At 35.3% G+C, this 17,729-nt stretch overlaps 1 protein-coding gene across 2 annotated transcripts in view; it reads right to left on the bottom strand.

Annotated features, from left to right (window-relative positions):
• ATRNL1 (attractin like 1) overlaps positions 1–17,729 on the bottom strand; it is a 491,394-nt gene that overhangs the window by 42,260 nt on the left and 431,405 nt on the right. For both annotated transcript variants that reach the window (XM_032190850.1, XM_032190852.1), the window contains one exon: positions 13,509–13,623. In XM_032190850.1, the coding sequence (XP_032046741.1) occupies positions 13,509–13,623 (115 nt within the window). The remainder of the gene's footprint in view (positions 1–13,508; positions 13,624–17,729) is intronic.

The raw sequence follows: 17,729 nt of genomic DNA, 5'->3' as shown, positions 1-17,729 counted from the left end.
TAGGCTCAGACTTATTCCAAAAATCAGCATTTTGTGATATTTACATTGTTGACATTGCTTCATGTTCTGCAAAGACATAGTCATTTGAATGCACTGATTAAATACCTGTATATCTAGGCACAGTGCTATACCTAGATAGTAAAGGAATAATGTAGAGAGATGCAGAGGTCAGCCCTAGTCTCATACAGATAATACTGGCCTGGATGTACTATGTTTATCAGGATGTGAGTTGACACACAGACATCCCTGAACTATACTCCCTTTAGCCTTCAGTTCAAGAATTATGAAGCAGAACTGTCCAGGGTGTGCAAATAAGAGAAGTTGAGATGTCACAGTAAAAGAAGATGTCCTAACAGGCAACTTCTCTTCCACAGCTGATGTGAGCTCCTTAACACCAACCTTCAGCTCTCTGTGGTGGTTTGAGTTAACATCTTTGCTAGATCCAAACTAGCTCTTTCAGAAGGTTATTTCTAGTGATTTCATAGTCAAGGAACTGTTAATTCACAACCAGAAAGGATGCCATACAAACTCGCTCTTATTACAAGACAGAAAGTATCCTGTTGAGATGTATTTTCCCAAGTTTTCCATTCAATTTTCTTAACAGCAAGTTTTGAGCTTTAAACCCTATGCCTTTTCCTTTGTACTTACAATACAGTAATTGAATATATAGAGTACAGAGTGTAGTTCTTCTTCCATCCTTCATCTTAAAAGTGTTTTACTTAATGATAGTTATATTAATTTATTTGTGACCATAGGCTTTAAACCTAGCTTCCTACAATAGTTGCACAATATTGATTGAAGAAATCAAATTATTCTAGAAATTGGGCAGCTCCAAACTTTTAAGAGCTACTTTTAAGAGAGGACTGTCCCTATCATGGTTTTAAACTGCTAACAACAGAAAACCCTGACATCCTTCTGTCAACATTTTCCTGAACCACAAATTGCTCATGCATTAGAAATTCACTTGAAATGCCATAAAAAGGCTGTGAAGTAAATGTATTCCTGAAGACTGGGTCTGCAAGCCAGTGTAATTTCAGAAAACACCATACAGGCTGAAAAGACAGCCGATGCAAGGACTGAATTTAACTATAGATGATAACTCAATTTATTTTCTCTGTAGTCTAGTAACTCAATAAGTCTTTAATGGTTTCATAAATAAACAGATGGATGCCATCAAATGCCACAGAATGATAAATCTGATTGGTCTCTATATAATTTTGGATGGCTTTATACCAGAAATAGACAGTAGAAGCATTTTAGCCCAAGAGAGTGATAAAATAAATGTGGGAAGATAGATTATAAGCAATTGCATTGTCCCAGTGATGAATGAAACTTTCCATGATGGTATGACTACGAATCAGGACAGGTCTCAATGTAACTATTTCTAGTAGTGGATTTGAACAGATTTGTCTTCTGTTGATAAAAAGGTGCTTTTTTTTTTTACAGAATTCAAAGTTAGAGGAAGGAGAAATAGGTGATGGGACCCCTGCCGAAAGATTTAAATCATATGTAACTTTAGCCTTGAAAGGTTTATGGTTCTAATTTAACTGTAAACCATCTGCTTCACCTACTGTATGTTGACTGAACATAACATAATATAAAAGCAGGCCACCAATTTCCAATAAGAAGGACACTTATCATCTAATCTGTCACTTACAGGGATTTCTTCACATTACCTAATTTTGCAACTCAACTAGACATCTGTTGGATCCTCAAAATTTAACAGTACAATTAAAATCAACTGCTTGTTTTTCTGGTAGGACCACGGCCAAATAAGATCATCAGTTAAAGGGAAACTGCACATTCATATGGGCTGAATGCAGACAAGACAGGTCCCATTACTGTGTATTTCCTATGTAAGAAGCAGTGGGTCTTCATATCAAGAGTGTTCTAACACTTGCATTAGAAAAAAACACTGATGAATAGCATAATCTGATTACTAGAAGTTTGTGTGAAAAAATCATACTAGCTAAAGTTATTTTTGTTTGTTGCTTGTTTGCTTTTAGGATTTCTACTAAAAACGACAAATACCATACAACCTGCAATGTTTTTCAGCTGTGTAAAGCTTAATCTTGCAGAGTACCTAAGAGTCTGCCTAGAGGACAGTCAAACTGAAGATCTAACTTCTTCCTATGTATGAATTACTTTATTTTTTTTTCTTAACATCCTATCAATTTCACTCTATGTAAATCCTGCCAATCCTGTGGCCTACCCACATCACTGAACAGGCATGAATCTCACTGGAAAATTATGCTAAAATGTATACCTTTTATCTAAATGCAGTGTGCAAGAACTTTGCACTTTGTACTTTGATGGACAGACATTATAAAAATAATCAATCTGTCTGACCATTCAGTGTCTAAAGGCAGATTAGCATTTCTGTTTCTAATGAGTATGAATGATTAAACTGTTTTCCATTTCTCTCCCTTTTGGACTTGGGATCAGACTCATTAGACACCACTGAGCCTATGCTAACACTATGTATAGCACTCACCCAGTCATAAGGCATGCTGCTCATTTTACAAATAGGCTTTAAAAGAGGTACCATGCACCCAGAAGAAAAAACATATCAGATAATACAGGATCACATCCAGTATAGGATTTCAAAGCCTAAAAAAAGAAAATAGGACCAAGCTCTGTAAACTACCAGTTTGTTTAGAAGAAGTGATCATGGTAATGCAATTCGATCAGCAAGAAAAAAAGGGCCAAAATATTCTCCACCTTTCCACATGGAGCCCATTGTAGGATCCTAAGGCTTCTGCTGCCATATGACAATGTAGGGAGTACAAGGGAATGGGCTATTTCCATTAATCTCACCCAGACTCTCCAAGGGAAAAATCACTGCTAGAAATCTGTCCCCTTTTTACATCAAGAGAAAAGCAGATAGTTCCGGTTGAATTGCAATACATTCATCAGGAAAAACCCTTGACTCTTCCATGACTTCCAATGAATACATTACCACTATGCTACATAGAAGCCAATGAACTTCTAAAGGAATGAGGCTAGGCACAGTTTCTGAATGCAGAAACCCTATGAAAGCAGATAAAAAGGATCAAACTACAAAGGAGGCTGTGTTTTAGAGGTAAAAAAATGTAGAAGTGAAATAAGAATTGCCAAAAATCAAGCTGAGTTGAACCTTACAAATGGTTTATTAAAACAAATACCTAAAGGTTTTCACTGTATAAATAAAACAAAAGAGAGGGAGGAAAATAAAAGGAAGAATCACTACGTAGCAAGAATGAGATAGAGATCAATTTTTTTTCTAGATATTGTCCCAGAACTGAGTGCATTATTTGATGGTTTTCAAGGAGTAAGATAATGTTTATCGAAGAAGATACAATACCAGTGATAATGGAATGAGGGTATGGAAATTGAAACAACACAAGCTTTATGCATTGACATTAGAGTAATCAGAACACTAGTTCTGTAAGAATGCAAAAAAAATAAAGGCTGGTAACAGGGATTTTTAGTAATCTGTCATGACAAATGCAGGGCATTTAAATTGAGAAAAGTAAGTGCTATTTATTTCATACTAAAAATTGTCTAGATTCAAAAAGGAAAAAAATATTCTGTTCGTTACTGATCAGATTCAGCTACATGATACTTGGCAGAAAAGCATAATTAAAGTCAGGTAAATGAAAGTGGGAGGGGGGGGGGGGTTCAAGATGCAACAACATTTCATCAAAGATTGTGCCAGAACAACCTGATAGCTTTCTACAATATGTTAACTGATTTTCTAGATAAGAACATGCAAAAGATTATTCTATATAGATTTTTGAAAGGTATTTTATAGTGTGGGATATTATCAATGGACACAAAAATGATAGATAGTACAGGGATTATGGAGAGCAGACAAGTGCATGAAGGAGAGAAAATAGACTAGTTACAAAGAAGGAGGCTGGTGAAGGTATAGCATTGCAACAAGAATCAATCCTCTGACCAGTCTTGTTTAATATTTCCATTAAAAATCTTGCCATAAAAGTAGGAGCATGCTGCTGAAATTCAATCATGAAAAACATTGGTATGTATCATCAATACAGAAAGGAATAGAATATAAAACAGAGAGAGATGCGTGACCTCAAGAATTCAAGCAATATAAATGCACTCATATTCAACTGTGCATATTCAAACTTGTATTTTGGAACAAGCAGAAACTTATACACTAGAAGCTCATTGTTTGAAAAAGAGAAGAAGGGCAAGGATGTAAGAAGTTGGCTACAGAATGACAAGTTGGAAAAGGGTACAGTTGTTAAAAAAAAAAAAAGGAAAGAAAAAGTAAATGTTAAACGGAATAATGGAATACAGCAAGGAAATGTAAGTGCCATTGGGTAAGGCCAGATGGGACTTCACATGGCACTCTCAGTACAACCTGGCAATGCAAAGTAAAATCAAAACAAAACAAAACACTGAACTAAAGCTGAAACTGGGACAGTGCTATAAAGGTGTTCAGATGATTGAATAACATGTTTAAAGTAGAACTTATTTGCCTTAGCCTGGCAAAAATGAAGGTGGAAAAGATATATGTTGTCTGTGTGAAAATATTGTGGGTGATAGATGTCAGGTTGAAAACGGGAATTTGAGATAAAGGATCTCTTCCATCATCACCTCCAGATACATTTAAGTTGGAGATTAGAAGTACTGTAACACTGCTGTTGCGATCAATAGACTGGTCTTCCAATATGAATGGTGAGAAGAGAAAACAATAACCTTGCAGAACCAATAAAAGAGATTATGTGACATAGACCCTGCAATAGGCAAGGTCTGTATTACTGGGTACTTTCTGACTTCTAGGCCTATAGATGTTCAATGTCCTGAGTGTTTCAGCTGATGGTCAACTGGCAGATATGTTTGAAGGATGATGATTCTTTGACAGCTACAAGTTTAAGACCATGAGTATCCACTATTGTCTCTGTAGTCTTCGTAATGAGTGAGGAGGGGAACCTGGCAAATTGCCATCTGGATGCAACCTGAAAATGGCTCATCCATCACCATGAACAATTGAAGAGATGTACATGACTGGATTTATATTTCAGTGTTCAGAACTTCATCAGATATTAAAAGTGCAAAAGTCCCCAAGAGGGGAAAAAAAATGTATTTCTCTGGAGGACAGTGACCATTTTGGCTTCAACAATGAATAGCTAGTTGTCAAAGAAGTGTTCATGGTAGTATTTAACAGTTTTTTATTAAAATGTCTCATTTTATTGAGTTCTTCTAGGCCAGGAAATCCAGTGATAAAGTTGTAAAACAATCATCTCAACCTCCTCTGTTTGTTCTCCCCGCTCTTGCTTCTCTCCCCCTCCTCATTTCATAGCTATATAGCATGCAGCTTTTATTGGCAATAAGTAACATTTGCCAAGATTTGTGGAAGACACATTGCTAACATTATGCAGTATGTTCTTCATTTTAAATTGTTTACATCCTTTTTTTTTTTTTTTCTTTTTCAAGTAAATTTTACAGAAATAAAAAGGAATCAAGGTCCTATGGCTAGAATGATGTAAAAAGTAATTTATAACAGATCCACCTAAAATTATTAAAAATAAGACTAGACAAAATCAATACCCACTTCATTCTTCATCACTTACAAAGCTTACTATGCTAAGAACCTCAATGCTTTTTAGGTGAAGACTTTATGCAAAAATAATTGCTTTGGGTTTGGGTGGGAATTGCTTTGGGGCTGGGGTGGGAAGCTGGGTGGTTGGCCACTGGGTCTTATTATCTATTTTGTTTTTGCTATTCTATTTTGTTTTTGCTATTGCCATAAATATTTTTTAAGTAATCATCAGCACCATCTGCCACTTACCACTGTGTTCTTTTCACAGTGTCAATACTATAAACACAGTCTGCTCCCTCATTTGATGAAGTGCAGAAGAACAAAATTAAGCAGAAAAGTAATGCCAAAATAGGCCTTACTATTTAAAAGAAAGCAACTCCATCAGTAAAATAGTATTCAAAATAGATTATTTCAGTCTCCACTAGGTCTTAAAGAGCTGTTTTGCCAAGGATCTCCAGTTAACAAAAAACTCTAGAATTTACTTATTCTATCATACCATTTGACAAACTGATTTGTCTATAAATTGGAGTTACTGCTTAGTATGTCAATTATAGTTTTAGTTGTAGTCATTCATCTTTTACAAAGACTATTTTGATTTTCTCACACATTTTAACTTTTCCTGTTTTTTGAGCATTTCACTAGCAACATATTGTTAGCTAAGAGAGAGACTCCTTCAATGCAATTTCCAAAATGTATTTCTGTACTAAATGTTTTAGTCATGCCTTACATTAGAGAGAGAGAGAGAGACTAAACTCAATCTTCAGACTAGACAGTAAAGGTAAGTTTTTAACAAAATCCTGTTCCATATCAAGACATTCAAATGAGTACAAGCATGCACCTCTGTAAGCTGAGCTATGTAAACTGACACTGTGATTCACACCTTGAAGGCATCATTCCTATAATGCAGATGTAAAGTATTTTCTGGAGACAGGTTTCTACTTTTGTATTTTTTCTTCCCAGGAGTGGTGAAGAAAAAGAGAAAAAACTTTTTATATGAGCCCTGCATTCCTTTTCTAGGTTAAACTCTTCTAACCATTGCGCATTGAAGACTTCTCTTTTGTCTGTAGTTACTAGTCCATATCTGCCTTCAAAATGCTGTGTGCAGTACATGTGGTGGTTTTACCTTGCTGCACAGCTGAACTCCACCACGACCACTCTCTCACTCCCCCTCCTTATAAAAAGCAGGAAAGAAGAAAGTATGCTGGAAAGGAAAGAAAAAAAATCAACTCACGGGTTGAGATAAGGATAATTTAATTAAAGGGAAAAGGAAGAGAGGAAACAAACAAACAAGCAAAGGCTGCATAGAAGCACAGAGGGAGAGAAAATAAATTACCGTCTATTTCCCATCAATGAGTGATGTTCAGCCATGTCCCAGGAAGCAGAGCCTCAATACATGTAGCAGTTTTTTGGGAGGATGGATGTTCTCATAATGAGAGCACCCCCTCTCCTTCTCCTTCCCCACCCAGTACACTGCTCTCAGTAGTTATGTGCTAGGTCTGGATGGGTTGGAATTAGCATTCCCTGCAGCAGCCCCTCCAGTGCTGTGCTCTGCACTTGTAGCTAGAGCAGCATTGGTATCACATCAATGTTTTGTCTATTGGTGAGCAGTGCAGGCACAGCACCAAGGCTCTCTCCACCTGTTCCCCCACCACAGGCCAGTAGGCTGGGGGTGGACAAGAAGTGGGGAGGGGACATCACCAGGGCAGCCGACCTAAAATGACCAAGGGATATTCCACATCATATGATGCCACACACAGAAAGAAAGAAAGAAAGAAAGAAAGAAAGAAAGAAAGAAAGAAAGAAAGAAAGAAAGAAAGAAAGAAAGAAAGAAAGAAAGAAAAGAAGAAAAGCTGGGTAAGGAGAAGGAGGTCTCTCATTATCACACACAGAATCACAGAATTTCTAGGTTGGAAGAGACCTCTAGATCATCGAGTCCAACCTCTGACCTAACACTAACAAGTCCTCCACTAAACCATATCACTAAGTTCTACATCTAAATGTCTTTTAAAGACCTCCAGGGATTATGAAGACATCTGTCCTCCCAAACCACTATGTGTATTGAGGCCCTACTTCCCAAGACATACTCGACCACCACTCATTGATGGGAAGTAGAGAATAATTAATAATTACTTTTTCTCTCTTTGCTTCCGTGTGACTTTTCCCTTTAACTAAATTATCCTTATTTCTCTCTGAGGAAAGGGAGTGAAAGCAGTTGTGGTGGAATTTAGCTATCCATCAGGGTGAAACCCCCAGAAGTTAATGCCATTCTTTATATAGCATGAAATATATAACCAGCATAAGCACTGTTCTAAAAGAGACACCTTGCCAACACTACTTGCCCTGTCTACTAGCTACCTGACATCACAGCATACATACATCTGTTGAACCCTTAAGTGTTGTTTTCCAGTCTGAACAGAGTCCACACAAAGGACAAAGATTAATGAACTGGTCCCCTGCTCTAAGCAGGATCAAGCCTCAAGACTTTTTTTTTTTTCCCCCAATAAAAATTTAACTTTTTCAGAGAATAAGAAAACGTCTGCAAAGAGGAGAAATACTGTATCAGAATAAGCATGTCTCAGAAGACAAAGGATTAAAGCAAGCAAATGAAGCTCTGACATTCACCCTCCTCTCTTCAGCCTTATTGCTGCGGTGAGGCAGGAGGTTTTCAGTAGGCCCACAGATATTCTTCATAATGCAGAATCAGATTCATACACATTTTCTGTATTCCTCGTCTTTTCCCTTTGAGTATATAAAAAATTCTAGACCCGTGATACGCACACACAAACCCTTAATATTTACTCCATACATTACACTGTAGGATACCATTTATACATTAACTTTTTTGTTATTTGTTCTTGCATTTTTTTTTTCCTTAAATACTCTTTAGATAGCCTTCAACATGAGAAAAAGCCATAAAAGATTCAACATAATGATATATAAGACATTCTGTTGTAGTCATTGTCTTCTGCATTGTCTTATTTACGGTACATTTCCATCAACACTGTTAACATTTTTCTACAATAAATTTTTTATTCCTCCTTGTTACACGTGACTTTAAATTGGGTTATTTTGCAATAAAAAGGGATTTAGCAGGGTATGTGTTTTAGCGAGTAGAAATTCATGGGACTTGCTCACCCTTGTCTACAGCTGCCATTTCACTACACACTCAAGACTGCACACATAAGTTCCACATATGGGAATGGGTATTCTTCTCCTTAACATTTAGAAAACACTAACCTATAGTTTTGTTTCAAAGCTTCAGAAAAATTGAGCAATGTCATTAAATATAATATTTATTTCATATTTTAAATAATGCGCCTCTTATAATATGTATTAAATTTTGTATTTTAAACAGTATTAAGAAAGCCTTGTTACTGAAACCCCCATCCAGAGCTAATTGTCTTGTAGAACACTTAATGAGTCGTTATTCATTAAGATGGTGAGTACAGGGAAGGCAGATGGCATGGTAATTTTATTGATTCTGTGATCCTACTGTAGCTTGCTGATTAAGTAGGATTGAATGCCAGTTAGTGTGGACAACATTATATAAAGTTCTGTTTTGATTCACATATATCTGAGAGTAACTTTCAGATGGCACTGTTGGAGAGGCCTACTGAACAGGAAAACTTGCTATCAACATTTATATTTGTAACGATAGAATATTGTATGCAGTCTTTTAGGATGCACATTCTACAACCAGTGGAACAAAAATTTCCTCTGAAATTGCTCTAATAATGACTATAATTTATTTAGTTCTTGATTTATATTTGAAGGTTTTATTTTTCATGTATTAAGTTAGATTTATCTCTTTTAGTCATATAGAAGTTGGATGTCCTTTGTGGTTTAATAGAAAGAGAGAAACGTTCATTCAGAGACCATTCAACTCACCGTCTTAATGGACAAATACCTTTACTGGGTGCTCTACCACTTCTACCTGCTAGGGACATTTTGCCATGTGAAAGTAATGTATCAACATGTAAATAATTCGTAAATTGCATCCCTTGATTCTGTATTATTTTGAAGTGCTCCAGAATTCTTATTTCTCCCTTTAGAGTATTTACTATCCTTCAAAAATGCTGAAAACATTTATCACAGAGTTTTATAAACTTTTTCCTACAACACCTTGATACCTCAAAGTGTGGGATTTAGCTGTCTTTAATAATAATGATGACATAACCACAGTTCTTTTAGCAGAATTTATCACACTACCAGGCTATTCTTTCTCTATTGCCCAATGTATCACCAATGTTGTATTAAGACCTTCAAGGAGTTATTCTTGGTCTTGCCACTGCTGCTAATCCATGGGCACATTTTTCTATTAAGTAATTTTCACATTAAGTAATTTATATATTATCTTCATGTTCCTCCTATATTTTTCTCTAGCTTTTGTTCAATACTCTTTGAGATGTATAATTTAGCTCTTTCTAGAGATCTGGTTGCAGCTGCTGTCATTATTAGATCTCTCTTGATATTAAGAAATGTTAAAGCTATTTGAAGCATGGGGTCAGACATTACAACAAGAACAGATGATCTTTAGTTTCCAGTCTATCATAAAACCTGCAGGACATTTGTGTTGTATATCTTCCCACAAGTGGTTTATTTTTCCGCTATACACACACACAGATGTATGCATATTATTATACACATGGATTGTATAAAGAATCCATATTTTCATGAACCTCTGAGTTTTCATCATGTCTGATTGCTCAGGTGCAGTGCCACCAAGGAGACAATTGAAGAATGAGAAAACTATGTTCTATTTGTCTAGCCATGACTGAGAAATTTAGTTTTATCACTGTTAACATTCCTTAATATTTTTCATTTATTGTTTTATTTTATAATTTTGTTCTAATTTCTGCTTTTATCCAAGCAAAATTTAATTTAAAACTAGTTCCTACTCTGGATAAATATAGTTAGATTACCAGTATCCTCTTCTAGTACACCTACCAGAATATATAAGGCCTTCTGTACCACACCTAATGTCATACAATGGAAACATTTATCGACTTTCCAGATTTTCAGGATGTTTAACTGTACAAATTGTTCCATCTTTGAAAAATGTGACTTAGAATGAATACTGTTTCTTTTTTTGCATTAAATTCAATTTTATCAATATTTCACCTGAATCTACATGACCAATCTCTATAAGACCTATCTTGAATCACATATTAATCTTAAATATTTTAATTTCATCAACCCAGTACTGATTTTTATCCTCATAGCACTAGCACTTAGAACTAAACAATACAGAAGTCTTCTGTAAAGATCTGAGCATTTTGTGCAGGATGTAGAGAACACTCAGATCTCCACTGGGACATATGGTCTCTCCTAGAGAAGTTTTTCCCTTGCACAGCCTTTGGCCAAAGCCCACCATCTGTAGTTTCAAGTTTTCTTCCAGCTGCTGATAAAGGTGAAGTATAGAACATATGCTGCAGAAACAGTAACCTTTACATTGGATTTTTTATTATTATTATTATTTTTAACATTCAGTGAGACATTGTCCAGAAAATATTTGTTAGCGTAAACCTTGGAAAAAAACAAAATTCACTTTTGAGCAAACTAGAATGTTAAAAGTGTATGGGTATAACTTTAATAACTTCAGAAGAGTGTAGATTAGTTATTTGTGGAAAATATTACATTTTCTTCAAAATCAGGAACGCTAATGCAGAACAATACAGACATTCTCTCTTTGTATTTCAGACACACACACATATAAGAAATGAAACACAGTCTCACACTGTGAACTGAGAATCAGTGTCGTTGACATATCATTCAAATAAATATGTTTGACACACTGTCAGTTCTATCCTAGAATGATCCCAATGAGCTTGAAAATGATTATATGCAAGCAATAGAAGCATCTAAAATTACTTGGAAAGACATAATTACTGAACATACTACTTCCATCCACCTAAGTATCATTGTTTTAACCTAGCTTAGGTCAGAAGGGAAACCAACTGCATAGCAAACATATGTCTGCTGCACAAAACTTCCACATCATTTCAAATAACTTGGCACAGTTCACAGCATCTGCTCCCAGGAAGCCCAGGAAAGAAGCAGCAGGTAGTGCTGCAGGACAGGAATGAAGTGAATTAGTAGAGCTACAGGTATGCCAACAAACTTGCATAATAGCTTCTGCCTAGACTATGCATGGTTACATACAGTGAAAACAGTCCATGAGTACCAAAATTCATTACACTTAAGAAAAATGATTATAGCAATATAATCTAATGCTTGAATCACCATGGTTGCATACCTCAAATGTTCCTATTTGCTTTTGACCCTGAACAAAGTAGAAAATAGAGGACATAATGCACTTTAAGAAGAGGTATATTCTTCCACGTGTTGAGAATCTTTGAAAATGACACATCTGTTGCATTGCTGAACCCAACTAATGTTTGAAAAGCCTACTCCCTCCATGCCTCATGTGCAGCACAGAACAGCAATTACTTAAAAAAACTATAAATAGTAAATAGAAACTGATTATGATATAACTAGTTAAGCACATTTTGCTACAGAAGAGCACATCATAGGTAAGTTTGGAAACGACAAAAGCATATTAAGCTCCAGTTCAACAATTACTTTTAATTTCCTTTCATAATGTTTTTCCTTGTTGTAAGATTATAAACACCTTTGTTTCTTTTTCATTTCCTTAAAACATGAAGAGGGAATACTTTAAACGTCCTTCCTCCTTCATTGCTGCTGTCAGAGCACTTACATTTATATACTTCCACCAGGAAATGCATTTGTCAAAGTATCAGTAACACTTTCATTTTCATAGCACTTCCAGAAATGATATTCCAAGCCATAAATGACATTTTAAGAACAAAATCCTCATCTCAGGACTCAGGGAAATGCAAGCAACAATTAACAAACAAGAGATAGTTATCTGTCCCAAAGGAGAAGAGAGAACACTCAGCTGAGCTTACTTTCAACAAAAGTCACCCAAGTCTGCCCTCATCATCATTACTCAATACTTTCTATCTCTTTAATAAATTTTTGAAGGTTAAAATAACAACTAACTTTTTGGCTCTTAAAAATAAAAGTTAGTCCTAAAGCATATTTTCTAGCTTATGAGTATTTGGGGTTCGTATCATGTATCTTATTGTTCATTACAAAGGTGTTCATTTTGGCAAACACTCCAGTGAACTCTGAAATAGTAAACTGCTCATCTGTGTAGTGCCAGATCATTGTCTAAATTTTCTTATCATGACCATTTTGTATCATATCATTATAATATCAGTATTTAAAGGATTAAAAAAAAAATGAATTTATGTATCTGTTGTTTAGAATGTATTTTATAAGAATGGCTGTAATGGTTCTTTACAACAATCTAGCATAGATGAGATAAGGTAGGTTACCATGAGAAGTATTTCCAGGTAATCCAAATGCTGCTTTAAAATGAGCTGGGATCATTTCCAATGTGAACACCTTCCTAATAAAGCAGGCATATTCAGTCAAAAATCCCAGGTTTCATCCAACAGGCATTCTGGGAAATGTTAATATTTTAATTGAATCTTGGTCAGCACAGCACTGGGAATAATTTCTCTTGGTGAAAAGGAACTTAACCAGAAGTTAGTGCACTAAACACTAACTTGAAGTGAGAATAAGCATTGGTATTCCCTTTATAGCTCCATTTACAGCAGCTGAACTGAAATTGCAGAAGTGGCTGCATATGAAAGTGTTTTGTCCTGCGAAAATTCGGTACACAAACATTATTTCAGGAAGTGCTGATGTATGTCATTGCACATCAGCCTTGTTTGATCATTGGGCTTTTTATGTGCTATACCACATCAAATTCCAGCTGAAAATTCCTCATTAAACATTGACCTGCATTAAACACCATGACTGCGTAGCCCCTTGCATTCATAGACTGTGCCATTATTTTGCATCTGCTCAGTTGTCCAAGACTGCATTGCATGAGGACAGAGATAATGCTCACCATCATGAACCTTACCTGACTGACCCGGGGGTGGGACTCCTGATGATCCTCTGGGCAGACATAAAAATACCGTGAGGACAGCTGCTTTGTTTCCTGAACATGGCTCGATAGCAATTGGTTTAGGAGCACCCTGTAAAAGGAAGGCACTTATGTAAAGGTTTATAGGGATTTCAGTTATATTTTCTACTTGTACTTCTTTATTTTAAGGTTCATTGTAACAGCATGAAGATTTTTTTCCCCAATTAGCTCTTTGCATTTAAGCAGATTGTCCTACTCATGTTCATTGACTTAAAAATGGGCTTTAACAGCCCACACTGCAAATCTAATCAAACAGAAAAAATGAAATGATCATAAAGACAACAAAATTATTCTTCTAATTTTATAGCTCACTAAATCTAGCAGTTTCAACTTCTTAGACTTAGAAAATCACAACATATTTTCGGTACACACAGTGGGGTCTGAGAGTACTAGAATTTCCCATATTCTAAGAAGCAGAAGTACCAAGCCTAAAAGAAATGTACTTCATCAACCAGCTGTTACCTAGCCTTCCTGATGTCAAAACTAAAAAATGAGTAGATAGATAGAGATCTGGGAAACTTAAGATGGACCAGTAAGACTTCCTTCTGTCTGTCTTGGTAAGCAAGTGATTTCTGTGAGGCAGGTTCTTTCTGAATGTTCTGCACACACCGAAAACAGGTGCAATGTTACTTTAATTTAAATAAACTTACAAACTCCCTGTGAATGTTGCCTGCATGATTATCATCTTACTTTGTCTCATATACGACTATGATAACAACACTTTTGCTGGTAGGAGGTATGTGCTGTTATTAAGCATCTCTCTCTTATTAGCTATATAGATCTTTTAATTTGCAGTTAGCTGTCAACTGAATGGTTGCTGCCATATTGTTCTCAAGTTACCAAGACTGAGGGTACTAGGAGCTAGGAAGCAGAGCAACCTACAAAGCAATAGAGTAAGTTTCTAATATGACAATTTACAATGTTTTCATATTTACATGTTTCCATATTTTGAGCTCGCTATGAGACAGGCATTTCACTTTTAAGAGCTTAAATGTTTAGTCAACCCTTAAAGATATTTCTGAAAACATTAGGTCAAAATCAGCGTAAGCATTTCTCTCTTTCTTGTTTGTAAATTTTTAGAATGTATGTCATGTTCCAAAGCAAAATACCAGTTTGATGTTTTCATTCAAAATTCAAAGCCACAAAACTTTCCATTTACATGCAAAATGCAAAGTATATATAAAATGTCAACTGATTCAAATATATGAAGAAGAATGATAGTTTAGCTCAGTAAAATACAGTGAAATACTAGATATAAAGAAAACAAAGGAGCTTCCATCATGTGAAGCAATTATCATTTTCTATTTTTCTACATCCCAGTAACCAACATTTATTACTGCTCAGTGGAGATAAGGAAATAGAGAATATTGCAATAAATTGAGCAATAGATAAATATACTTAATTTTACTACCTGGTCATATTTGAAAGGCATGTTTGTAGATTCATTTGAGGTGATAGCATTAAAATAACTTGGGTGAGAAGTGTCATCTAATTTAAAATTGCTGAGACACAGTGATTGACAACCTGTATTAACTAAAAACTTACCAAATGATGACACTATAAATGTAAAACCCCAGAAATTTTAGCTAACAGTCACTTTCAAAAAACAGCATAAGAAATGTTTATTAAACTGATTAAACTAAATCTGAGGCATTTAATTTAATTTTCTGTAAATCAGTGGCCAAATGTTTGCCAAAGAAATAGAAGAGGAGAATGGATTCTGTGTTTTCTAAGCTGGTGTATATCCATTGACTTACATCAATCTATGATCAGTAAAACACCTAGACAGGTATTGCTGTGTGATATGACTCTATACCAAAAGAAATGCAGAAAGGTGGGTGAAAAGAGCCATACTAAAATTAAAAGCATTGATTGCACACACAGAAAAGCAGTATCAGTGGATTACAGGAAAATAAATGGTGTGGGAAAATTTTCTTAAGGTTTCTTTGACTTATGCTGAAGGGCAATGTAAAAAACAATAAATAAAATTCTTCTGATCATGGCATTAATATAGAAAAGGTCTTGATGGGATCATTCAGATTAGCAGCTAGTTTGTGCCCTGGGCAGTTTAAATCTAATCAGACAAGCATAGGCATAGGGTAATATAATACAACATACCAGTCCTGACAGCAGTCAGTGTAAACCTCTCTGATAACTTCTACTATTCTATGCGTTCATTCACTCCTATATATTGCACTTTCAATTGTCAAAATAGATGGCTTCCAAACTGCTCCACCAAGCAGCACCTCCACCTCCCCGAGACCTAAACACATGCCATTAACTCCAGCACTTTTTCCTAGTTCCCTCTTCCCAACCATCCAGACAGGGATACAGCTCCATGCCAGTTAAGCATAGCTCACTGTCGCCCTGTGCTTCCTACTTCACCTTGTAGCATCCCTGAAACCTGAAAGAGCATTTGCTATTAAAAGAATTAGTATTAGTAGTGCAAATAATGGAGCATTTAAGTCATCTCTCCTGATCTCTCACAAAAGCAAATAAAATAACATGATTCTATTTATGCCTGTCAGTGTTGAAGAGGCATTTGTATAATGCCCTCAATAACATGCTTTAACTTCTGGTTAGCCCTGAAGTAGTCAGGCAGTTGGACTATAGATCATCTTTGAAGATCCCTTCCAATTGAACTATTCTGTTCTATCTTATTTAAAAAGACAGACAAAATGAAATCTTCATTTTAAATTGGAATTTGAAATACAGTATACACAGACATAGCAATGAAAGGAACAAATTTATCATTATGTCTTTTAATTTGATGAAAAATTGTTGAATGATATGTCAAACTGATGTTTTATATTGCTGTGCAGTATATAACCTTTCATTAACATGTCCTGTCAATTTCCGTTTGAAGTTTATATCAATACTTTTCTAAACAAAATTGGAGGAAACTTTCAGATAAATATTTTTTTTCAGAGGACCTCATCCAAAAATCACATACAGTAGGAATTTTCTATTTGTGCTTAAAAATTCGGATTCTTTATGAAACATTATGACTGAAAAAGGAGACGTATAATCGTACCTCACATCATTTAGATTTGCTAGCAAAAAGCCAGAGAAGCATAGAGCAAATGATAATAATTTAGATTCTCCGAGGTTTGTCAGTTGTTTAAAGATAAATACATAACCATGAATCAAAGTTATTTCCTAGTGACATAACATGTTCTCTGAAATGTACCATTTATCATGCATTTTCCACATTTTTATTTTTTTATTTTTTTTGGAAGAGATAAGGCACATGTTTGTTTGCCCAAAGCACTTAGCTACCGTGATTTACTTACTAGAATTATCAGCTTTTTTTCCCCTACACCAAAAAAAAAAAAAAAAGTGACTTCTGCTTTTGCCAAAAAGCACAAATGACAATCACAGAGTTAATAAAACTTTATCAGTAGAATGCAGAATAAACAAATACTTGTCTTATTAAACAACACTTTGCTTTTATATCCCCTTTCTTACACACAACTGACAGAGAAAGAGGTACATCAGGTGGGAATGTGAAAAGGAAGGAGAAGAAAACCAGAAAAGGATAAAAGGGTCAAAGAGTATATATTAATATAATTATTGCTAGTGACAAGAAAAAACTAAGTTAGCAGACGTTGACAACAAAAAAGGGAGAAAATAGGGAATAAAACTGAGAGTAAATAAGAATAAAATTTAAATTTCTACTTAATTATTTAGTCAGAGAACTAAGTGTCAGAAGAATTCTGCCCAAGGTTCACCATTTTTATCAGAGAAAAATTTCTCCACTCTTCAGATTTTTTTCAGAAAATCTAGCTGAAGTCCAGCAGCCTGGGTGAGGTTGTGAGGAATTAATAAGCTTTGGGAAGATTCTTTGCTTGCCCCTGATTTGTTTCTAAAAAAAAGAAATTTTGGCCTTCCCCACTCCCCCACCCCTCCCCTCTCACCACAAAGCACAGATAACAGTACTACTGTTACTGGCATAAAAACAGCCATACCTGAATTAAAACAGTTATTACTATTAAGTTATCACATCTGCTTTGTAGTGACAAGGAAGTAATAAAACAGGTTTATTTTTAATTTAGGTATTGGAAACTCCATCAAACCTTGCATTGTGTTTAAGCACACAGCCCAAGAAAAAAATGGTCAATGTATTCTGCCATTCTTAGCTGGCAGAATGGGCAACAG

Source organism: Aythya fuligula, chromosome 7, assembly GCF_009819795.1.
Source record: "Aythya fuligula isolate bAytFul2 chromosome 7, bAytFul2.pri, whole genome shotgun sequence".
Classification (NCBI taxonomy): domain Eukaryota; kingdom Metazoa; phylum Chordata; class Aves; order Anseriformes; family Anatidae; genus Aythya; species Aythya fuligula.
The sequence above is the reverse complement of the archived record's forward strand: the minus strand, read 5'-3'. Positions and strand labels throughout refer to the sequence as shown.